This window comes from Salmo salar, chromosome ssa09 (genome assembly GCF_905237065.1).
Source record: "Salmo salar chromosome ssa09, Ssal_v3.1, whole genome shotgun sequence".
NCBI classification, from domain to species: Eukaryota; Metazoa; Chordata; class Actinopteri; order Salmoniformes; family Salmonidae; genus Salmo; species Salmo salar.
In genome coordinates this window covers 134,088,664-134,113,334 of record NC_059450.1, presented here as the reverse complement: position 1 = coordinate 134,113,334, position 24,671 = coordinate 134,088,664, and the positions used below count along the sequence as shown (strand labels likewise).

Sequence of the window (24,671 nt, the reverse complement as noted above, 5' to 3'; positions counted from 1 at the left end):
CATTTTATTTTACCCGGTGCAATTTGTCTTTGATACACTCACTTAGCTACACTATTTAGGCTTTGTTTCAATAACTCAACTGATTAAAGAAAAACATCCATGTGTGGTGTATAGACAAATAGGCTATGCAATGCTGATGAGAACAATGCAGTATTAGCCTGTGCAGTGCACGATAGGCTTCAATTGCGTTGGCGAAATATTAGTGCTATGACAATATCAGGAATATTATCTTTTTATTTTTAGACATTTGTCTGACGATATGACATGATAGACCCACATTTCTTACATCATGTAAATACACTACATGACCCAAATTATGTGGACACCTGCTTGTGGAACATCTCAATCCAAAATCATGGGCATTAATATGGAGTTGGTTCCCCCTTTGCTGCTGTAACAGCCTCCACTCTTCTGGGAAGGCTTTCCACTAGGTTTTGGAACATTGCTGTGGGGACTTGCTTCCATTCAGCCACAAGGGAATTAGTGAGGTCAGGCTCTGATGTTGGGCGATTAGGCCTGGCTCGCAGTCAGTGTTCCAATTCATCCCAAAGGTGTTCAATGGGTTTGAGGTCAGGGCTCTGTGCAGGCCAGTCAAATTCTTCCACACCGATCTCAACAAACCATTTCTGTATGGGCCTCGCTTTGTGCACGGGGCATTGTCACGCTGAAACAGAAAAGGGCCTTCCCTAAACTGTTACCACAAAGTTGGAAGCACAGAATCGTCTAGAATATCATTGTATGCTGTAGCGTTACGATTTCCCTTCACTGGAAATAAGGGATCTAGCCCGAACCATGAAAAACAGCCACAGACCATTATTCCTCCTCCACCAAACTTTACAGTTGGCACTATGCATTCCGACAGGAAGCGTTCTCCTGTGCACTGCACAGTAGGCTTCAATTGAATTGACAAGTAGCCAAAATATTAGTGCTATGACAATTTCAGGAATATTTATTTTTTGACATTTGTCTAAAAATAACATGACATGATATACCCACATTTCTTACATCATGTAAATACTGTATATTGTTTTCTAGTCTCCATGTGGTGTCTATCCTGCACTTGCATTTGAGGGATCTTGACTAGATGGGATATGCAGCTAATGTCAGAAGTGACTTTTCATAGCAGGTCAGGAGAATTTACGCTGCAGGTTTGGAGAATTATGTTAAGGTTAGTTAAAACGCAAAAATCCTCCCCGGTGCTATTCAAATATGAAAGTTTTGATGTCACTGATATTAGCGGCATCCCTTCAAGACACGACCCATTCTAGGCTATGTATTTATGGTACAACAAATGTCATTTGTGTTTAAAAAAAAAAGTCATATTGAAAAAAGAATGACATATGCAACAGATATGAAAGCTTCATAAGTAGGTATAACTGAATAGTTACTTATAAAAAAGCATAACTTTATGAATAGTTATAACTGTTATTAATAGGTAACTAATTGGTTGAAATAGTTAATGGGCCATCAACTAGATTCAGCTGATTTTTGGCATTTTTTCCTGGGCGGACGGTCGGGGCCTGAACATAAATATATATAATGTGCACTCTGCAAATTTACACAAGAAGCCCAACGGATCTTTGTAGGCTATTAGAATTTATTCCGAAAACTTGGGGCCGGGGGAATAAAATCAATAACGGGACGAATTCAGGCCACAAGTTGACAATCCCTAAAATATTGTGATTGTCATGCAGCTACTTGTCGAATAGGTGGTGTATGGCTACACTGGCCTAATAGAATTACAGACATTTGCTCAATATTTGGCAAGCACCAAAAAACAATCACACATTTTCAATCAATATGGTATAAGAGATATTAGAGTATTTAATGCATAGTAAGTGTCTGTGAATTAGAATATCACGTGTATACAGTTTTTATTTCACTTGTGATCAATAAGAGAACAGAGAAAACAGAGAAATTACAACCATTTAATTAAATTGGCATGTTTATATCAATCATAACACAGATACAGCTACAAAAAAAGGAGAAATACTGTACATAAAATCCTAAAACCACATGTATATCTTGCTACAGCTGCTATGTTCACTTGAAAGATTAAGTGAAATTACAGTCATGTTTATCAGTATCCCCAAAAGGATAAGCTACAACCAGTATGTTTAACACTGTAATGCATTTCATGTTATTAGCTTGGCTAAAAACACATGAACCATCCCCATTCCTCACAACGTACCATTACATACTGCATAGAAATTATGGAAAAAAAACTTAGTTTCACAGCAGCTATATCAAATGTTATTGCAATGCCATCACCGAACAGAGTCAAACAACATTTAACATAATGCACAGGCCTGACAAAAAATCCAGTACATGTACTAGGGAGGATGATGATGAACCATAACTGTGGATTCATAAAACAGTTAATATTCATAGAGCACAGCTTAAACAGTCACCACCTTCCTACCCATTATAAACAAAAATCAAACAAGTATTATTGTGTATAAACCCCTCCAACCCTTCCCCATACAATACAGGTTAAATAAACTGTCCCTCATAAAGCCTATGGAATGTTAGTGTCAGACAAGCTCTCCCAGTTGAATAACAAATTCCTGATATTGGCATGATTGCATGTCATTGCTGCAAACCTGCCCCCCCTCCCTCTGACAAGTGCCCCAGACTACAAAAGAAAAGGGAAACACACAATGACCATAACTTTTCTTCCAGAGGTGTAAAAAAAGGGGAAAAGGAAAAAAAGTGTTTCTACAATCTTACTACTACACAACCTGCCTTTTCTTAAGAAAATAGTTGATAAAAATATTCCTCTGCATTGTACAAGAAAGGAGGTACGGGGAGCACTGGCAAAAGTGTAAGCATATTATTCTGCCTCATCCTCCTCTTTCTCAGGCTCATCTGCATCAGCATCTGCCACTTCTGCTGCCTCCTGGAGGATGAAAAAAAATAACATTCTCATATTATAGGATAGTTTTTAGGTCTTGTTGGTTATACAATATTTTTGTGTGTGGGGGACAAACAGCTGTCAATGCCAATTATAATAGTTGGCCTGTTTGTAATACCTAATACTCCTGATTTTGAATGCTGTATATATCAGTGGCATGGCGTATCGTATAATTGAAACTAAACCAACAAGTCTTACCTCCTCATCTTTGGTCTCTCCGTTTTCTGCCAGTGCTGCTTTTTCCTCAGGAGCTTCTTTCTTCTCCTCAGGCTTGACCTTCTCTACTACCTCCTTTACTTTTTTGGGCTTGGCTGCTGCCTTGACTGGTGTCTACAAGAAACAGACAAACATGATATACATGTCAATATAAAAATGCATAGTACGCATAATAATTGGGTGCTTTTTGGTTTCAGCAAAAGCTGACAATTACAACATTTGTTTTTACCTTTGTCTTAGGCTCTGGTTTAGCCGGAGTAGTGGGTTTCTGCAAAATAATGAATATTTGATAATTAGTCCAATTACAAATAGACAATAGCATCTATTAATCGAAAACATCATAAATAGGCTATACAACATATAAATATTATGATATATAGTAAACTTACGGATGACAACCTTGTGGATCGCCTTTTTGGCTGGTGAGAAAAACAAAAAAGTTAAATCAGTTATTGCAGAAAAATAATTTATTTATAATGGACAAATATAACAGCATCAAATACTAACCTCGACTTCAGTGTCATTACTTGCCTGTGGGGGTGGGGAGAGAGAGAAAATAAAATGTTAGTATAAACCAAGAACAACAATCCCACATTCATGGATCGGGAGCGGCCGGGAGAAGTGGGAGTGTAATGCTTGGGGAGGGGGATGGGCTCACATGCTGTACCCCCGCCGCTCCACCCCCAAATTAACGAGGAATTATGTAATCTGAAACTGGGTGGGGGAGGGGAGGCTAACGTATTTACATTACTATGCCATTTGACTTTTCCCATTGTCATGATGCAAAAATAGAGCCTTTGTGGTACCAGTTACTGGGAGAGCGACAAGTAAAATAGTATGTTATAGTCAGGCTTTAGGAGCCTATACACATAAAGGCCAAATGCGCCCCCCCCCCCCAATCCACCAGCAACACACGGAGATGTGTTACATGAAGGCATCCATCCACCCGCCATGTCAACCAGTCTACTGTATGATCCCGCCATTAGTAATATCTATAATTCCCTGATCCACCCCTATACGATCCCTTATGCGCTGTCAATGTTGCATTAGGAAAGCAAAGACAGGAAATACGCACGAACAAATAGCAAAACATTTTTTTATTACCGTGACCACCTATAATTCAGGTGGTCTTTTTCTTTAAAACTAATTATTCTATGACCCCATTTAAGTGATACATAACGCTGAGTTGTCGATGCCTTTCGTATTTGCAAGGGCTGCCATGACACTCCAAAGACTGTACCTTTCCATGCCATAGGGTGTCGCGCATTACACTACGCTTTACTGCACACAGGACACAAAGTGATAATATACGATGCCACAAGCATCTGTTTTTTTTTAGGATTAAAACGGGGCTATTAAAAGTATTTGAATACAAACGTGAACTTAATATGTAGGCGATTAAAGCACTTCCAATATTCACAAAATATCCTCTAGTTCATGCACGCATTTCTGCAATGGCAACATGTAGCTTACTTACATCTCTGGTGGGTTACACCCCTTTGTCTGATCTCATTGCTGAGAAGGCTATTAAGCTACTTTACAATAATGAAATACCCAAAATTTGGGTGGAATTATATTATATGATTACGTTACTTATATAAAAAGCACAAGCTGCGATAGTTGATCATGTATGGGTTGTTAAAAGGAGAAAGTGAGATCGAATGGAAAATGTTACCGCACTAAGTAAAAAGGCGCCACTTCCATTACAACATGACAGACACACAAAAACATTCAGACTTTAAAGCAAAAGTGTTACATTGTATCAAGCATATTTTAGCGTACATGCAATTGTTGCAGGTATTTATAAAACACTTCCTGTGTTAAATTATATATTGTAAAATAAGGTTTAAATTAAAGGTACACAATCCAACTTACTTTGCTTCTTTTCGGCATGGCTGCTTTACTTGTATTGTCTAGAAAAGAAGATAACAAATTAGCCTTCTCAGTTACTGAAAATTCAGTGAAGGCTTCTGAAAGTGTTCGATGTAACTCAGTCAGTACCTTCAGAACACACTGTAACTAACATAAATGTTCCATCAGTAGGCCTACGTACAGAAACGAGCTGAAACCGGATTGGATCCCCCTCTCTATATTATATTCCTTATCCTACCAACCTGACGGCCAATGCATTCTCCGCCCCTTGTTGCCATTGATTGGCTTTAAGGTCCAGGCAACATATTTTTAAACCATAGCAAGTTACCTGTGTGGGTATGTCTGTATGCCAATCAGTCGTTCCAACTTTCAATTTTTATTAAAGGGGTGGGAATAGCTTCAAATTGTGTTATTTTCGTTGATATTACAATTTAGTCATTTAGTCATTTAGAATAATGTAGACATACTGTAAATGACCCTTATAGAATTGTCAATTTTTTTTTATTGAATAAAGTAATTTAGTACATTTAGCCCATGTGGATTATGAATTGATATATTACATCTTCTTATGCATATATTTTGCACATTCTCATAATGATTTGAAGTTAATAAAATATGTTGTATTTGAATAAATAAGCGTTTCTAATGTGAAAATCAGCCCATAGTTCAGACTGGATGTGTCTTCCATTTATGATGAGCGCAGCAGCAACAAAGGTTGATACGAAAAATGGCTGCCGGGTGCGCTTGGTTCCTGGTGCTGGGATCTGTCTTTTTGTGCAATCTCTTCAAAATACTGTTGCCGACCATTTCCTCTTTCGTAAGTAGGGGTTATTTAGGCATTGGTCGTGTGAGAAATGCAGGATTGGCTTGTAAATCATGTAATGTTTTGGCAGATTTGCCCAGGTTAAATTAGCTAGCTTGCTATTTCACCTCTCGCGCCCCTCAAACAACGAAGCTAACTAACCATTCCATCCTGTTGGCAAATTGTTACATTGGATAATGGAAGGTGTGCTAGGCTGATAATATTCCCGGGTAGATAATGCCGTGTAGTTATCTATTGGGTACAGATTCAAATAGCAACCATAACATGTCAATACATCTGAAGTCTTATGGTATTTCTAGCCTATAGGCATAGAATATGGGTTGTTATAAACTGGGTGGGTCGAGCCCTGAATGCTGATTGGCTGAAAGCCATGGTATATAAGACCATATACCATTGGTATGACAAAACATTTATTTTTACTGTTCTAATTAATTTTGTAACCAGTTTATAATAGCAATAAGGCACCTCTGTGGTTTGTGGGATATGACACATATACCATGACTAAGGGCTGTATCGAGGCACTCCGCATTGCATCGTGCTTAAGAACAGCCCGTAGATGTGATATTTTGGCCATATACCACACCTCCTTGTGCCTTATTAAGCAATATACTCCTAAACCAGGTGTTGCATGTTCTAATGCAATAAACCATAAATGACCTATGGAGGCAGAAAATACTTGTCACTTGCCAAGGCAATTTCATTACAAAGAAAATAGACATTTAAATGAGTAAAACATTTGGTATCCTACGTCATTGACTATCAGAACAACACATTTAACAGGATGACGTACAGTGTTTATCGGACATAATACAACTTTCCTATACTTTTGCACTTTTGTTGCAGTAACATACTGGTAACTAGCTCTCAAACTCTAGGCGCCATTCTGCCTTCAGTTTTCAGCCATTAGCTCCCTCCACGACTACCTCATGTGAACTACAATCCTGACACTGTGTTTTAATGTTTAGAAACATCAATAATCATCACTTGCGATTCGGCTTTCGAAACATATGGCCCTTATCTTTCACCAGAGAGAAAGAATGTTTCAGATTTTTTTTTAAATCTACACTTACTGTAGCAGTTTTGCACAGATCCATACAGCTATGGGGGCCTCCATCCGAAGAAACTACACTTCCGCTACACTTCCCGAATTACACTTACACACAGGTGTTCGGAGCATGCTAATTAGCACTGGTGGCCGCCTCTTGTCTGCCATAAACAAGCGCTGTAATATGGAGATATGGCCGCGTGGGAACACTAACCCTAAACCTATCAAGGTGTGTTTAAATGTACCTTTATTTCTCGCTGATATAAAAGATAAGGTCCTTTCTTATACTTCCAAAACCGTACCTCAAGCGATGCGTGTTTATGTTCATATTGAGTGTCGGGGCTCTTAACAAAGTTCCACTGTATAGAAGACGCCTTCGTCCAATGAATTATGTGTAATCAAACTGAGTCATGATCAAGGGAAAACTGGTAACCATCCCAAAGTTATCTCCTATCAGAAACTAGGCTATACCTGTAGTGTATTAGCCATTAAATGTTTGTCTGTTGGGATGTGAAGCTGTCGAAGGTCCTTCAGAACGATGCTGAGCAGGAGAGGGATATGAGGGCTGAGATCCAGGAGATGAAGAAGGAGCACAACTCCGTTAGCATGATGGATGAGTTTGCCAGATACGCCAGACTAGAGCGCAAAATCAACAAGATGACTGACAAGCTGAAGACACATGGTAAGAGAGACACACAATTTAAAGTGGGTTTAGGTGGTCCTTGTGGCAGGGGCGTGGCAATGGGCGTGGTCGGGCCAGTTGGCTCTGCTGAATTTCTCTACACCCCCATCTTGGCCATGTAGAGAAATTTCCTGCAGTTCTACACATTTTGTTCATGGAGCTGAGATACATTTTTGCAGTTTTAAAGTTAATTTCATGCAATTCCACATTCTGCAATGGAGCTAAGAGAAAATTGTTTTAAAGCTTATTTCTTGCAATTCACCATTGCTAATGCTGTGTTCTTTTGCTCAACCATAATAACAAAATCAATACTGCTAAATTCATTGCTTTTGGAATTTTCAATTCTCCCTGATATTCTAGCTTTTATAAAGGTTATTTAATAAAAAAATATATGTATTTTATATTTTCTACATACTTTATAGCTGGTTTTAGTTGTTTAAGTTTACACTGAAAGTGTTTTTCCATCCCAAAAATGTAGTGTATAATTATAATTTTTTAAAATTTAACACTGTTTGGAATTAGGTGTCCTGAAAAAATGCTTAGGCTGCCCACCCAGAGATTGCAATGGCAGAAAAATCCCTGATAGTGAGTAGGGTTGCACATTTTGGGGAATATTCAGAGGTGGAAACTTTCCATGGGAATTAACGGGAATATATGGGAATTAACGGAAATACATGCAAATTAATATCATTTAAATGTAGATTTTTTTGCATTGGATATATTTACCATATCATATGGAGACAGAAACATAAACATTTTACCTTATCATAAGTAGACATAATTGCAAATGATTACATCCTTCCAATAGAAATAACGATTTCTAAATATTTAGTTACGAATTGAACTTTAATTAAATAAGTTGACTCTTCACATGGGATGATTTCACTGAACAACAAAAGAAAGGGAATATTGAATGATCCCCAATGATCCATCATATCACCCAAAAACGTTTTCAACATACATCTGTAAAATGATAAGCAAAGCTTTAGTTTCTAGACTGTCTTCCTCTCAGGCTTCCATGTCTTCTCCCTGGACCTCCTTAATGTCCACCTCTTGAACATCAGACTCTGAGGCCTCATCTTCACTGTCACTTTCCAACCTTGTTGAGGATGGCTCGTTGTCAGGCTCAAAAAGCCTCAAATTTTCCTGGATGGCCACCAATTTTTCAACCCTTGTATTGGTCAGCCTGTTGCGTGTTTTGGTGTGTGTGTTCCCAAACAAGGCCCAGTTGCGCTCTGAGGTGGCTGATGTTGGTGGGATTTGAAGGATGATGGAGGCAACAAGGGAAAGTGCCTCAGATCCACAAAGTCCTTTCCACCAGGTGGCTGATGAGATATGTTGGCATGACTGCCATATTGCATCTCCATCCCAAAGCCCTTGCTTGGAAGTGTACTTTGCCAAACTGCCAAAAACCTTGTCCTCATCTAGGCCAAGGTGGCGAGACACGGTAGTGATGACACCTTAGGCCTTGTTGATCTCTGCACCAGACAGGATGCTCTTGCCAGCATACTTGGGGTCCAACATGTATGCTGCGGCGTGTATGAGCTTCAGGCAGAAGTCTTCACGCTACCCCTTTTGGATATAATAAATATCAAAGACTCAAACCATCTGCATCCCGTGTCTGCATCTGTGTCTCGCCTTGTGCCTTTGTAGTACGAACTGGCCATGACAGACCCAGCAGACTTGGTCCAGCTCCGCCACGCTGTCTCCTTGCAGGGAGCCACCATTGGGTGGCATGAGGATCTACTGCTGGACCTTTTGGAAGGGCTTCGTTCCCTGACAGAATGTCATGACCACGGGTTCAAGGCTATCATGGTGCGAATCAGTGAGTTAGCTCATAGGCAACCTGCCACCTCAGACCTCTCAACCACCCAGTAACCTGTCTACTATTGTAACGCCCTGGCCATAGAGAGGGGTTTTTGTTCTCTATTTTGGTTCGGCCAGGGTGTTACATGGGTGGGCGTTCTATGTTTATTTTTCTATGTTGGTTTGTTTCTTTGGTTGGCCCTGTGTGGCTCCCAATCAGGAACAGCTGTAGTTCGTTGTTGCTGATTGGGAGTCATACATAGGCAGCCTGTTTTTCCTTTGGGGTTGGTGGGTGATTGTTTTCTGTTTAGAGTATTTCCTGACAGGACTGTTTTACTGTCGTCTTTTGTTTATTTTTGTAGTGTTCTCTTTTTCAATTCAATTTCAAGATGAACACACGTCCTCCGCTGCACCTTGGTTTCATTACTAAGACTGCCGTTACAACTATCAGTGGTGGGTTTGTACAGCCTACCCCAGCTCCCCAGGAACCCCCGCTTACCACCTCCGGAGCGATATTCTGGGGGTCCTGGAACCTGCCGGGGTTATCTTTCTCAATGCTCCCTTATTTTTTTAGCTGCATCCATCTTCGTTCCCTGCGGACCGGTCGACGATAGCGTATATTATTACGCTAATGTCAGGAAGGCCGCTCTCCTGAGCTACGGCAGTTTGGGAGCAACAATACGCCATTTCTTGTCATCTGGAGGATTTCATGGCAGAGGTGAGGAAGGTATTTGATTCTCCGGTATCCGGGAAAGAGGCGGCCAGTGAACTTCTTGAATTACTTCAAAACTCCCGTAGTGTGGCAGACTACGTGGTTGATTTTCGCACGTTGGCCAACCGAGAGTGCCTGGAATCCGGAGTCTCTTTTCGATACCTTTCTTCACGGATTATGTGAGGTGGTAAACGATGAGCTAGCTGCTCGGGAATTACCGGTGGACCTCGACTCCCTCATCTCCCTCACCATTACAATTGATGGACGCCTAAGGGAATGCAGGAGTGAGAGGTCTGGTCTCGGGCACACTCGTTGATCCGCTATGGCTCGCTCACCTTCGAAGGAATCCAGAAGTTCCCGAAGGCAGTTTTTCCGAGAGGATCCGAAGCCCCCCGAGTTCCCTCGTGAATCATCAACGACGGGTGAGTTGGATACTTCTGAGCCTATGCAATTGGGAAAAGCCAGGTTATTGGTTGGGGAACGCTCACGTAGGCTGAGTTCAAATTGTTGTCTGTACTGTGGAGGGGCAGGAAATTATATAGCTACCTGCCCTGTTAGGAAACCTTTGTCTCTGGTGGGTACAAGTACTCTGGTGAGCCAGACTGGGAGTTCCCTATTTCCCATCACCCACGCACCTTTTTTTGTGCTTTTGCTGTGTGGAGACCAGTCTGTCTCTCCGAGTGCTCATTGACTCTGGGGCTGATTTAAAGTTTTATGGATGCTACTATTGCTTCAGAGCTTGGTATTCCCACTCAACCTCTCTCGGTTCCCATGGATGCTAGGGCACTGGACGGCCGCTCAGTAGGTAGTCACCCATAGTACTGTGCCCGTTCATATATGGGTTTCAGGTAACCACAGTGAGACCATACAGTTCTTCCTTATTGCATCTCCCCATGTTCCTGTTCTCTTGGGATTTTCATGGCTCCAAAAACACAACCCTGTTATTGACTGGACCACGAGCTCCATCCTGGGTTGGAGCCCATTTTGCCATTCCCACTGTCTTCAAGCTACACAGCCTTCCCCCAGACGTCTTGGTCAGGATGTTAGCAAGGCTTTGGTTGTTTCTGAAATTCCCACTGAATACCATGACCTCCTTGAAGTTTTCAGTAAGCCACATGCTACTTCCGTTCCCCCCGCACCGTCCTTATGATTATGTCATTGATCTTCTCCCAGGTACCACACCACCTCAGGGTCGGCTATATTCTCTATACGGGCCGGAGACAAAGGCTATGGAGGAGTACATAGAGGAGTCTCTGGCTACTGGCGCCGTCCGTCTGCAACTCCTGCCGGCGCAGGGTTTTTCTTTGTTGAGAAGAAGGACAAGACCCTGCGTCCGTGCATTGACTACTGGGGACTGAATGACATTACGGTTAAAAATCGGTACCCCCTACCACTCCTTTCTCCTCGGCTTTTGAACCTCTCCAGGGGGCCACCCTTTTTTCCAAGCTGGACCTTCGGAATGCCTACCACCTGGTTTGGATACGCGTAGGGGATGATTGGAAAACGCGTAGGGGATGATTGGAAAACAGCCTTCAACACAGCCAGCAGACATTATGAGTAGCAGGTCATGCCGTTTGGTCTCACCAACGCCCCGCTGTCTTCCAGGCTTTGGTAAACGATGTGCTCCGGGACATGCTAAACCGTTTTGTGTTCGTCTACCTTGACGACATCCTGTTTTTTTCCCGGTCTGCCCAAGAACATGTTCTTCATGTCAGGCAGGTCCTTCAGCGCCTCCTGTAGAAGCAATTGTTCGTGTGAAAGCTGAGTAGTGTGAGTTCCACCACTCTACAATCGCCTTTCTGGGATATGTCATTGCTGAGGGTATTGTCCAGATGGATCCTGGAAAGGTGAAAGCAGTGGTGGATTGGCCTCAACCTAAGTCCAGGGAGCAGTTGCAACGATTCCTAGGCTTTGCTAACTTCTACCGCAGTTTCATTCGGGGTTACAGCACTCTGGCGGCCCACCTCTCTGCACTCACCTCTCCCAAAGTACCGTTCACATGGTCTCCAGCTGTCGACAAAGCCTTTGTGGACCTGAAGCATTGGTTCACAACAGCACCCATCTTCATCCATCCGGACCCGTCTCGTCAATTTGTGGTAGAGGTTGATGCTTCTGATGTTGGAGTGGGGGCCATCCTGTCCCAGCGATCTGCCCAGGACCAAAAGCTTCATCCCAGTGCCTTCCTGTCCCATCGTCTCACTCCTGCAGAGAGGAACTATGACGTAGGCAACCTGGCGGTCAAGATGTCATTGGGAGAGTGGAGGCACTGGCTGGGAGGAACAGAACAGCCATTCTTGGTCTGGACCGGCCATAAAAATGTGGAATATCTCCGTACAGCCAAGCGCCTTAACTCCAGGCAGGCTCGGTGGGCTCTCTTGTTTACTAGATTCAACTTCACTGTTTCCTACCGCCCAGGGCCCAAAAATGTTAAGCCTGACGCTCTCTCCCGCCTATACAGTTCCTCTGCCACACCTTCGGTCTCCGAAACCATTATCCGTACCTCATGCCTTGCAGCCACAGTGGGTTGGGGTATTGAGACCCTGGTTCGCAAGGCGCAACGCTCCCAGCCTGGACCTGAAGAGGGCCCGGCTAACCGGCTGTTTGTCCCTAACGCCGTCTGGTCCCGGGTCCTGGAATGGGCTCATTCCTCCAGGCTAATCTGTCATCCAGGTTCCCGCCGTACCCTAGCATTCCTCCGACAACGTTTCTGGTGGCCCACAATGGTTCCTGACGTCTCTGCCTTTGTTGCCACATGCATGGTGTGCGCCCAGAACAAGACTCCACGGCAAGCTCCTTCTGGCCAACAGCCACTACCGGTTCCTCATCGTCCCTGGTCCCATATCTCTCTGGACTTCCTCACTGGGCTTCCCCCGTCTGATGGCAACACCGTCATTCTGACAGTGGTGGATCGGTTCTCTAAGGCCACTCATTTCATCCCTCTCCCCAAACATCCCTCTGCCAAGAAAACGGCCCAGCTCATGGTGCAGCACCTCTTCTGGATCCATGGACTCCCGGTGGATATGGTTTCAGACTGGGGTCCTCAATTCTCATCTCAATTTTGGAAGGCGTTCTGTACCCTAATTTGGGCGTCGACCAGCCTATCCTCCGGATTCCACCCCCATTCGAACGGCCAGCAAGCTAACCAGGACCTTGAGACCACCCTAAGATGTCTGATGTCAACCAACCCCACTACCTGGAGCTGACAACCTTTCTGGGTGGAGTATGCCCGGAACACCCTTCCCTGTTCAGCAACGGGACTCACCCCATGGAGCACTCAAAAGGGGAAGCAACCTCCGCTCTTCCCAGAACAAGAACCGGAAGTCAACATACCCTCGGCCCAGATGTTCGTCCACCGCTGTCGACGTACCTGGAGAAGAGCTCGGGTAGCACTTCTCAAGACCAACTCCAGGTATCGTACCTCCGCCGGACTCCAGCTCCCCACTACCGCATTGGGCAGAGGGTATGGCTGTCCACACGGGACCTGCTCCTTCGGGTAGAGTCCCGCAAACTGTCCCCCCGTTTCATTGGTCCGTTTCCCATATCTAGTGTCCTTAGTTCCACTGCTGTCCGTCTCCTTGTTACCCCGTACCCTCCATATTCACCCTACGTTCCATGTGTCTAAGATTAAGCCAGGGTCTCACTGTCCTTTGTCTTCTGTCCCCATATCTCTACACATCAGATAGTGCCCTTGGCATTTTCCTGTAAAGATTAGAATTAAAAAAATAACATGCATTCCATGTACAGATAAATAGTTAAGCAGTTAGATTAAACAAGTCCAATCAGGTGAATTAACACTCCTCAGTTAGCAGGCTCAAGCAAGCTAAAACCCATATGGTAGCAAAAACTGACTAGCAGAAATTAACAAGTTAGAAATGATTTAAACACACTTTGCTGTAGGCTACTAGTTTACAAAAAAATCATGTATCTCATTATAAAATATATTCAACCATGCCAGTATTGTAATCAAAACTTACCAGAAAGCATGTAGTCCTTGGCTCAGACAGTGTAGTAGTGTGGACTTAACATCTAATTCCTGTGCAAGATCTTGAGAATCAGCTGTACATGTGATGGAAGAATGCACTGTGCATGCAGAGGGTTGCAATTCCATTGAATTGGGGCTAGTTTAACCAAAATATGTCACAAGACCTAGAGTTGCCTTATGTGTATCCCACAAAAAAGGTTCACTGTTATAAGCTAACTTTTTTTGATGAATTTAAGCAAAATTCCCCAAATTCCCAGGCTTAACTTCCCCTGGTAAATTTCCGACCCTTTTTGGAACTCTAATAGTGAGACATTATCACACCTTTGGGGGGGTTAGATGGAAGTCAGACTTTTACTATAGGTCAGTGCAGGCTGGTGGGAGGAGCTATAGGATGTTTGATACTGTTCCATTGATTCCATTCCAGCAGTTAAGATGAGCCCCTCCTGTAGCTCCTCTCAAATCAAATCAGCAAAGTGCTTATACAGAAACCCAACCTAAAACCCCAAACAGCAAGCAATGTAGATGCATTTGCTATAGCTCCCTCATTTACCTTCTATATAAGATAAGGGGCAAAAAGGCGGTAAACCAAATTATCCATACCTCTAGGTTTTTCAAACTGCTCTCTGCTGCATGTAGGGGACTTGAATGTTAACGCACCATGTGTGGACAGTGGGAGGTGGGGTTCAGATAACAGACTGAGTGTTCACTGGGGGGCCTGTTGTTGCAGCTGCTGCCTGTTGCTCTCCTTCATGTCCAGACCATAGCTCTGGACTCTACAGAGGCAGGAAGCATAGTATAGAGCTCCATTACGAGTGTGTCATACAGACACACACTCCATTGACTATCAGACAACAACCACATGTCTCCAACAGCCATTTGACGAGTTAATGTCATATGAATGACAGCCTTTGCATTACACTATGGCGCCTGCCCTGCAACCGTAAGGGCTATGACCGAGCAAATATCCAAACAAGGAAATACTATACTCAGATGGATTTAAAAAAAAAATTAAAGATACGTTATGGACAAATTCTCAGGAATGAGAATGGTTTGTTTGGAAAACATTCCTCAGTGGATTTCTGTTACAGTGTATATATATATATATTTTTGTACAGGGGCAAATACAGGTTGTGACAAAAACCCAAAGGCAATTTTTGGGGTTTTGTTTGAAAATATCTAGTTTTGAATTTGTCAAAATGGCCAAAAAAGTCCACACGTTCACTCTTTATCACATTGTTTAAATGAGTCACAACGCAGGTGACCTTGATTTATGGTGTTTTATATGCTGTCTCTAGTTCAGGGCCACTGCCTATCAACCAACATGCCTTCAAGTTTAAATCCTGTTCAACGACAGGAATATTTCACTATTTTAGAATCAAAAGCATTTTCACATTGAAATGCACCACATGTATTTCTCCATTAAATTCTCCAGTCATACCCGAGTGACGCTGTCACGTCCTGGCCAGTATAAGGTTAATTGGTATTGTAGTTTGGTCAGGACGTGGCAGAGGGTATTCGTTTTATGTGGTTTGGGGTGGTGTGTTTTGTTGAAGAGGCATTTGGTTTAAGTATTCCGGGGTTTTTGGGCACTGTTTGGTTTTCAGGTATTCTATGATTTTTGTCTAGTATGTCTGTTTCTATGTTTGGTTAATTGGGGTTGGGACTCTCAGTTGAAGGCAGGTGTTGTCTATCTGCCTTTGATTGAGAGTCCCATATATTAGGGTGTGTTTGTTATTTGTGGGTGATTGTTCTGTGTTGAGCCTTGTGCTTTGCAGACTGTCAGTTTATCGTTCGGTTTGTTTTTTTGTATTCGTTTTGATTTAATTAAATGCTCAAAATGAACAACTGCACACCTGCTGCGTATTGGTCTACATTCTCAGATGACGATTTCGCAATATCGTCAGAAGACGAAGATAATTGTGACAGACGCAGCGGTCTAAGACACTGCATCTCAGTGCTAGAGGTGCCACTACAGAGCCTGGTTCGATTCCAGGCTGTATCACAACTGGCTGTGATTGGGAGTTCCATAGGGTGGCGCACAATTGGCCCAGCGCCGTCTGGGTTAGGGTTTGGCCGGGGTAGGCTGTCATTGTAAATAAGAATTTGTTCTTAAATGACTTGCCTAGTTAAATAAAGATACTTTTTTTTTTTTAATGCACTGTATAAACTGGTCACACATCAGTCTTATTTGTCACTGCCAACCCCTCCCTTACGCCATACCATAAAAAGCAGGTTCTATTGCAATGCAAGTTGTGTAGTGTACACTGAAATTAATTGTGAAGAACACACAAAAGGCAACTGTTATTAGATCTGATAAAATTCCTAACATTTAATGTATGTCTGTAGGCATTTTAGTGGATGTTAATTTGATATTTAGAGAGTGGATACCAATAATTAATTTAGATGGTTCCTGCGCAGATTGGTCATTTTGTTTTTCTTCTTACAGTCAAGTCAAGAACTGCTCAACAAGCCAAAATGAAATGGATGGTGAATATAGGTTTTTATATCCTGCAGGTGAGTTAAACATATTTTAATGAGAAATATGTCCTATATTCTTTAATATGTACAAAATATACATACCTTTTTTTAAATGTCAGTTGTCACCACCAGAGACATGCACAAGTAATTCTGATGCACTGAATCAGGCTGTTTTCTCTTGTCTCTCTAGGCTGCTCTGATGATCTCACTGATTTGGAAGTATTATGCTGACCCAGTGACTGTTGTACCCAGTAAGTGGATTGCCCCCCTGGAGCGGCTGGTGGCTTTCCCATCTGGAGTAGCAGGTAAATTGTGTGATTTCAACACCTGAGAATTGAGGCCCACACTCGCTTTCACTGTGGGTAAATTCATTGTAATCAAGCTTAGTGTTTAATGTGTAAAAGACTTAGTCTTGGCTAATTATAGACGACTACTGAATGTCCCTTTTTATTCAGTCTCTTTAAATACTGAAGATAGAATCACATGACTCTTTTCCATCTTAACATGGAATTCAAAACTCTGTGTATCCAAATTCCACTTTCTTTTCTTTTGAAAACTGTCATCAAATACTGCTAACCGACAACTCTGACGAAACCTATTTGAAACCAGTCTTTTTATCCTTTCAGGTGGAGTTGGAATCACATGCTGGCTGGTGGTGTGCAACAAAGTGGTGTCTATTGGTCTACATGCTGTTAGCTAAGGAATGGTATCTTCTCATGTCTTATTTATTCCCCAAATGTTCTGAGAATGAAGTCAGGCAGTGTTACTCAGCGCTTTGATATTAAAGTTTAAACCGGTACTGTTGGTAAGCACTTTTTTACAAAGCACCCCATATTCAAACGTTGCCTTACATTGCCAGTGTTATTGCACACATTTGACGGTGTCTCATGTTGGCTTTGGAATTGGATGTTATTTCACAAGTTGCTGCTCTGCGTAATGATTGTATGAGCATGTTTTAATTACCATGTATTTAAATCTCATTCCAACTTATTGAGATGAGTTGAGCAAGAAGTGTTAAAATTGTTATGTCATTTTGTTAATTTGTTATTCATGTTAATTGTAGGCATGGTCTGTGGCACATTTTCATTTGCTGAACTAATATCACAAAGTTTACTGTTTGGGTTTTGGAAGTGTTGAAGTATGCATAAGAAAAAATGCGTACTTCAACACAATAAAGAATTTGAAATCCGAAGGCCTCAAGTGTTGGTTGTTCTTAGCATCTTGGGTATTTTACAGAAGCTGTTACAAAATTGTACAATGTACCATTGTGGCATAGGAATGGTCTTCATTGAATGTTGCTTTCATTACAATCTGATTTCAAGGGAGTTAAGGAATTCGTCATGAACAATAGTGTCAGAATGTTTGATGCTCTAATCACAAACAGATAGCTTAATACTACCTCTGTAACAAATAGTTAAACAATACTTTTCAGGTATATAACTCACTATAAATATCACGTATACAAATACTCCATTTAGTAATGCGTTGAGTTGCCATGGCAGATGAAAGATTTATTAAAATAATCAACTTGTGAAAATAGATAATCATTTTGTATTGTTCTTGGGTCAATCAAAAATGATCTTGGTCTCTCTCCCAGGTGAGACCGGACTAGCATCTCCTGTATGGTGAGATGACATTCTGTCCAGGTCTGTGCTTTGAACTCTTGATCTGCCTGTCTGCATGGCAATTGGATCAGTGATTGGGGCCTGGCCAAAAAGCTCTTTCATCAAGCTGCTCTTCTTGCTGCGGACTACACTATCCTCCGGATGAGGGCCCCTGGTGTCATGCCTTTGCCACTTCTCTGCTGGTAGAGTGACAAAGGAGGGCTCATATGCCCCAGACCCAAGGTTCTCCACCCTGGCCTGGCTCTTGATGTATCTAGGAGGGCTCTTTCTCAGGCTGTGGGTATGACTGGTATAGGCAGGCTTTCCACTGTGTAGGTTCTGGATGGTTTCTTTGAATTTGTAGAGACGTTTGGTCCTGGGAGAGGATTCAAGGGCCTTGTTGGCACGTTCTGTATTCAGAAAATCCTCCAGAGTGTACCGGACCTGGCTTTCAAATGGCTCTGTTTGCTTTCCTGAAGCCTTCGGGGAACTCGCTGCCTTCTCTGCAAGGCAATCCTCCTCACCCTGAAGCTGAGGATCCTCCTTGTCAGAATCACCATCCAACTCTCCATCCTCTGTGGATAAATATGATAGTTGCTTGCATTAGCGGTTGTCATTCCCTCCGATTTTTTGGGGGATATAACATGACACAGGAAAGGTTATTTCAGTCCTGTAAATTACTATGACACGTGAGCTTTAATTATTCCCAATATTTGGGAGTTTTTTGTGTTTGCTGTCTTTTTTGCATATACTGTGACTGGAGAGTACATACAAGACTCTTCAGAATGTAATTTAACCATTTATTTCCTCAATATCCCTTTCGCTTTGCAGCTGTTCATTGGTTCTCCCAATAGTCTATAGTAAAATAAAAGAAATCCTTACCAGCAAAGTCTTCATTATTGTTTGATCCGCTGTCATCCACTAACGTGTCTGCTGCGTCACTTCTGTCTGTGAAGTCGATGGCAAAGGACTCCTGAAAAAAACAACCAGATATCAACTTTACAGTGGATCTCACTACACAAACTTTTATCAAGGAGTTACTATCTTGCTTTTATCGGTCAATATTGAATAAATGTTTTATTGACCATTACTCAGTTATACAGCTTTCTGCACAGAATGTGAGAGAGAACAAAATCAATTTACGTACCCAGCTCAAACTCTTCTTCTCCAACTCCAGATGCTGGAGTGAACAGGCATATTCTAGTTCAAGTTGGCATGGAGCCTCGATGGGGAGAGAGGATAAGTCATCTGTTTGAACAGATTTAGTTTCTCTTGCCCCTGTAAATGTGAAAAGATATTCAGCCTCAAGTAAAAACAAATAGTCTGATCTGGAACATGTTAAAAGTAGCTCATAATGTCTTTGTACCTTTTCCGTTCCAGCCATTTGGAAATCTATGTGAGTAGATATTGTGGATCTCCAATTCTCTCTCTTTTTCCTATATTTTGTATTAAATGCGTCAGTAAACCATTTCTCAAGAATGCAATATGTACAATAAATGTTACTTTCTCAAATGTAGTGTAATCATCCTGATATCTGTTACCAGGCTGGTTTGTTGCCAGTTGCCTGACGACTCAAACTGAATTTGTTGAACAAAACAAAGTAATCAGCGATTGGATCATTTCTAACCAATTAGATTAGAGTATCAAAGCCAATGACACATTTTCAAAACGCTGCGTTACCCATGTGTGTTCTGGCTCTGGCCCAACCCATCGGTTTCTGGGACCAATCAGAAGGGTTAGAGTGTGTTTGCGTTCTAGAAATCGTCGGGGAGGTACTCAGATCCAGGTTCATTGCGGAGAAGAAACTAACGTCTGTGGGCGTGGCATAGCGTTTGGGTAGCCAGGCAAGTTTACGAGAGGGAAAATGGGTATTTCGCTTCATTCAATTATGGCTTTTGAAATACAGCTGTATTAGACACCCTCTTGTGTTTACATTGCAGTACTGCGAGTTAAATGATGGTCACTCTTTCAAACAACAGTACTGTTCCAAATCTACTCAAATCTGGAACAGTTTACCTACACTGATTGTACAAAACATTATGAACACCTGCTCTTTCCATGATATAGACTGACCAGGTTGGGGGTGGGGTGGGGTGCAACTCAATATTAGGAAGGTGTTCCTAAAGTTTTTTACACTCTATGTTGCTGCTCTCAAGTTCTTATAAACTTACTTTGATTTTTTTGGTCAACAGACTGATCTGTGCCTGGAGGTAATCAGACATTTCTCTGGCCTCATTGGTCTTCCTTGTTTCTGTGGCAAGATGGCGATTGAAGGATATCTGGCTCAGCTCAAAATGTCTTTCCAAGTCCTGCAACACACAATATATGTAAGTTTCACTACAGATATAACATTGTGATACTATGTGTACAGTATCAATCTAGCATAATTGTATTGACCCTGTCCACCTATATTGGTCTCCCCGTAGAAGACCAATACAGATGGACAGAGTTGAAAACCCAATCAGTTTCAATACAGGCATCCACCTGGCCTGTGAACATGGAGTCAGCCCTGCCTTGTGAGTGCATGTACTGTACCTGTATTCTCTTGTTCTTCCTGTTCAGGTCCACACTGATCAGGGCCAGCCTGTGGCTAAGCTCTTCCCTCTCTTTCAGGCTGCGGTCCTCGCTGAGCAGCTGCAGCCTGTGCAGAATGTCCTTGGTACGCAGCAGCTCCTCCTCGGTGCCCCGCAGACGCCTGGACAGACTGTTGCGGCGGATGCGGGCTTTGCGCAGGAGCTCCTGCAGACCGCGCACCTCATTGCCGTGCTTGGCCAGGACCTGAGGGTGTGGGTGGGTGCAAAACATTATGATCTTAGCCAATGCTACAAGATCAGATTATTGTTGTTAGCTGATGAGTTTGTTACAGCTGTGTTACAGATCAGAGTTTGTTATAGCTGTGTTACAGATCAGAGTTTGTTATAGCTGTGTTACAGATCAGAGTTTGTTATAGCTGTGTTACAGATCAGAGTTTGTTATAGCTGTGCTACAGATCAGAGTTTGTTATAGCTGTGTTACAGATCAGTTTGTTATAGCTGTGTTAGAGATCAGAGTTTGTTATAGCTGTGTTATAGATCAGAGTTTGTTATAGCTGTGTTACAGATCAGAGTTTGTTATAGCTGTGTTACAGATCAGAGTTTGTTATAGCTGTGCTACAGATCAGAGTTTGTTATAGCTGTGTTACAGATCAGTTTGTTATAGCTGTGTTACAGATCAGAGTTTGTTATAGCTGTGCTACCGATCAGAGTTTGTTATAGCTGTGCTACAGATCAGAGTTTGTTATAGCTGTGTTACAGATCAGAGTTTGTTATAGCTGTGTTACAGATCAGAGTTTGTTATAGCTGTGTTATAGATCAGAGTTTGTTATAGCTGTGTTATAGATCAGAGTTTGTTATAGCTGTGTTACAGATCAGTTTGTTATAGCTGTGTTAGAGATCAGAGTTTGTTATAGCTGTGTTACAGATCAGAGTTTGTTATAGCTGTGTTACAGATCAGAGTTTGTTATAGCTGTGTTACAGATCAGAGTTTGTTATAGCTGTGTTACAGATCAGAGTTTGTTATAGCTGTGTTACAGATCAGAGTTTGTTATAGCTGTGTTATAGATCAGAGTTTGTTATAGCTGTGTTATAGATCAGAGTTTGTTATAGCTGTGTTACAGATCAGAGTTTGTTATAGCTGTGTTATAGATCAGAGTTTGTTATAGCTGTGTTACAGATCAGAGTTTGTTATAGCTGTGTTACAGATCAGAGTTTGTTATAGCTGTGTTACAGATCAGAGTTTGTTATAGCTGTGTTACAGATCAGAGTTTGTTATAGCTGTGTTATAGATCAGTTATTAAAGCCCCCAGAAAAACTGCAGCGTACCTGGGGAAGGCCACTCTGTGAGTCTTGGAAGCGCTGTAGCGCCACTGTGTGGCGGACCTGGAGCAGCTTTAGCAGTTTGTTCTCTGTGGCGACACCACTCAGCTGCTGCTGCAGCTCCCACACTTGGCTGTTGAGCTCCTTGATGCGGTGCCTGTGGGCAGACCTAATGCGCTGGTTTGGGCCCTCCAGGGGCTTGATTGGAGGGATGAGAGAGGCCTTGTGTTTCCTTAAATTAGTGTTTTTCTTCTTTTTGCACCACTCCCCTCCCTTGTTTTGCGCTGAGAGGAAAAATGTGCCTAAGTGTGATGTGTACATAGGAATATGCTGTAAACCATCTCTGCCTATAGACCTACACTTACAGTACATTCGGAAAGTATTCAGACCCCTTGACTTTTTCCACATTTTGTTACGTTACAGCCTTATTCTAAAATGGATTAAATCGTTTTTTCCCCTCATCAATCTACACACAATACCCCAAAATGACAAAGCGAAAATAGATTTGTAGAAATGTTTGTATTATGTATTAGAAATAAAAACTGAAAAACCTTATTTACATAAGTATACAGACCATTTGCTATGAGACTCGAAATTGAGCTCAGGTGCATCCTGTTTCCATTGATCATCCTTGAGATGTTTCTATAAATTGATTGGAGTCCACCTGTAGTAAAGTCAATTGATTGGACATGATTTGAAAAGGCACACACCTATCTATATAAGGTCCCAAAGTTGACAGTGCATGTCAGAACAAAAATGAAGCCATGAGGTTGAAGGAATTGTCCGTAGTGCTCCGAGACAGGATTATATCGAGGCACAGATCTGGGGAAGGGTACCAAAAAATGTCTGCAGCATTAAAGGTCCCCAAGATCACAGTGGCCTCCATCATTCTTAAATGTAAGAAGTTTGGAACCACCAAGACTCTTTCTAGAGCTGGCCGCACGGCCAAAATGAGCAGTCGGAGGAGAAGGGCCTTGGTCAGGGAGGTGACTAAGAACCCAGAGTTCCTCTGTGGAGATGGGAGAACCTTCCAGAAGGACAACCATTTCTGCAGCACTCCACCAATCAGGCCTTTATGGTAGAGTGGCCAGACGGAAGCCACTCCTCAGTAAAAGGCACATGACAGCCCGCTTGGAGTTTGACAAAAGGCACCTAAAGGACTCTCAGATCATGAGAAACAAGATTCTCTGGTCTGATGAAACCAAGATTGAACTCATTGGCCTGAATGCCAAGCGTCACGTCTGGAGGAAACCTGGCACCATCCCTAAGGTGAAGCATGGTGGTGGCAGCATCATGCTGTGGGGATGTTTTTCAGTGGCAGGGACTGGGAGACCAGTCAGGATCGAAGGAGAGATCCTTGATGAAAACCTGCTCCAGAGCACTTAGAACCTCAGACTGGAGGACAACGACCCTAAGCACACAGCCAAGACAACGCAGGAGTGGCTTCGGGACAAGTCTCTGAATGTCCTTGAGTGGCCCAGCCAGAGCCCGGACTTGAACCTGATCGAACATCTCTGGAGAGACCTGATAATAGCTGAGCAGCAACGCTCCCCATCCAACCTGACAGAGCTTGAGAGGATCTGCAGAGAAGAATTGGAGAAACTCCCCAAATACAGGTGTGCCAAGCTTGTAGGGTCAAACCCAGGAAGACTCAAGGCTGTAATCGCTGGCAAAGGTGCTTCAACAAAGTACTGAGTAAAGGGTCTGAATACGTATGTACATTTTTTCCCCCGTTTTTTATTTTTAATACATTTGCAAAAACATTTGCAAAAAAACTATTTTCGCTTTGTCATTATGGGGTATTGTTTGTAGATTGATGAGGGGTAAAAAATGATTTCATCCATTTTAGAATAAGGCTGTAACGTAACAAAATGTGGAAAAAGTCAAGGGATCTGAATACTTTCCGAATGCACTGTATGTCATGAAAGCTAGGTTGTCTGTAGTAATGAGAAGATATGAAATATCAGATATCACATACTTCGTGTTTTAGCTGTCTTCGTGCCCAGACCTGGCTTCTTGCTTGGTGAGAGGGCAAAGGTCCTATTTGCAGTAGTGTCAGCCTCCTCCTCGTAGTCTGACTGGGTGCATGACCCCTGAGAGTCTACCCTGCTGCCTGTCCTACTGCTGTATCCCCTGCTGGACCTAGAAGGGGTGGACTGGTCTGAAAAGCAGAATGAGTCTACATCCCCTGCTCCAACTTCATAGTTAGCATCGTCCTGCTGCACTATGCCTCTGGTGTGGTGTCTCAGACTTAGAGACATGTCTCCCATGCAAAATATGAGCCTGCACCAGTTTCTGTAATATAGCAGAAAGATATCCAATTAGTTGAAGTAGTTCATTTAGCCACACTGTATGTTAAATTATAAGAATCAAAGCAATCTATACTTCCAACTATAGCGTACTTACATTATTTAATAGTATAATCCGTTTAGCTAGCTATCTAACGTTATCTAGCTAGGCCAATTGAAGACACAGAGCGAGTGAAGACAATCATTGGCTTGATTGAAAACCTTTCCTGACTTCAACTATTCTACATAACTAACAACCAAGCCTAATAATTCCCCATGCCAAGGCAATCCCTACATTCAACTATTAAAATATATCAATGTTTTTTCCCCCTTCTCGCATTCAGTTGAGTTATTATTTATCTTCAATAGCAAGAGACAGTCATTGACGATTATGT

At 42.3% G+C, this 24,671-nt stretch overlaps 3 protein-coding genes across 4 annotated transcripts; 1 reads left to right on the top strand and 2 right to left on the bottom strand.

Annotated features, from left to right (window-relative positions):
* Positions 1-1,914: 1,914 nt before the first annotated feature.
* Positions 1,915-5,261, bottom strand: LOC106612990 (high mobility group nucleosome-binding domain-containing protein 3). 2 transcript variants are annotated; one of them, XM_014214773.2, is made up of 7 exons: positions 5,132-5,261; positions 5,006-5,043; positions 3,638-3,661; positions 3,520-3,549; positions 3,360-3,398; positions 3,113-3,244; positions 1,915-2,899 (listed from the first exon to the last, which is right to left on the bottom strand). In XM_014214773.2, exons 1-7 carry the CDS (start codon positions 5,154-5,156, stop codon positions 2,834-2,836), a joined length of 354 nt encoding a protein of 117 aa, XP_014070248.1. In that variant the 5' UTR covers positions 5,157-5,261; the 3' UTR covers positions 1,915-2,833. The 2 variants fall into 2 exon arrangements, with proteins under 2 accessions (XP_014070248.1, XP_014070249.1); XM_014214774.2 differs by having other exon boundaries at positions 5,006-5,219.
* Positions 5,262-5,681: 420 nt separating this feature from the next.
* On the top strand, positions 5,682-17,719 carry LOC106612989 (guided entry of tail-anchored proteins factor 1). Its single transcript, XM_014214772.2, has 5 exons — positions 5,682-5,819; positions 7,387-7,552; positions 16,499-16,566; positions 16,721-16,835; positions 17,157-17,719. The coding sequence occupies exons 1-5, from the start codon at positions 5,730-5,732 to the stop codon at positions 17,228-17,230; spliced, it is 513 nt and encodes a 170-aa protein (XP_014070247.1). The 5' UTR covers positions 5,682-5,729; the 3' UTR covers positions 17,231-17,719.
* An 82-nt stretch (positions 17,720-17,801) lies between these two features.
* On the bottom strand, positions 17,802-24,093 carry LOC106612988 (lebercilin-like protein; the record flags this gene model as incomplete). The annotated part of the gene is made up of 8 exons (XM_014214771.2): positions 17,802-18,709; positions 19,017-19,107; positions 19,282-19,412; positions 19,501-19,570; positions 20,306-20,443; positions 20,670-20,912; positions 21,995-22,272; positions 23,967-24,093. Coding segments are annotated over 8 exons (1,692 nt in total), but the record flags the coding sequence as incomplete, so codon positions are not given.
* Positions 24,094-24,671: the final 578 nt, after the last annotated feature.

Coding starts and splice junctions, on each gene's coding strand:
- LOC106612990 (XM_014214773.2), bottom strand. CDS start 5,156: ATGTTAGTTACAGTGTGTTCTGAAG. Junction 3,550..3,637: donor GTAATGACACTGAAGTCGAG/GTTAGTATTTGA, acceptor TTTTCTCACCAG/CCAAAAAGGCGATCCACAAG. Junction 3,399..3,519: donor GATCCACAAGGTTGTCATCC/GTAAGTTTACTA, acceptor ATTATTTTGCAG/AAACCCACTACTCCGGCTAA.
- LOC106612989 (XM_014214772.2), top strand. CDS start 5,730: ATGGCTGCCGGGTGCGCTTGGTTCCTGGTGCTGGGATCTGTCTTTTTG. Junction 7,553..16,498: donor TGACAAGCTGAAGACACATG/GTAAGAGAGACA, acceptor TTCTTCTTACAG/TCAAGTCAAGAACTGCTCAA. Junction 16,567..16,720: donor TAGGTTTTTATATCCTGCAG/GTGAGTTAAACA, acceptor TTGTCTCTCTAG/GCTGCTCTGATGATCTCACT.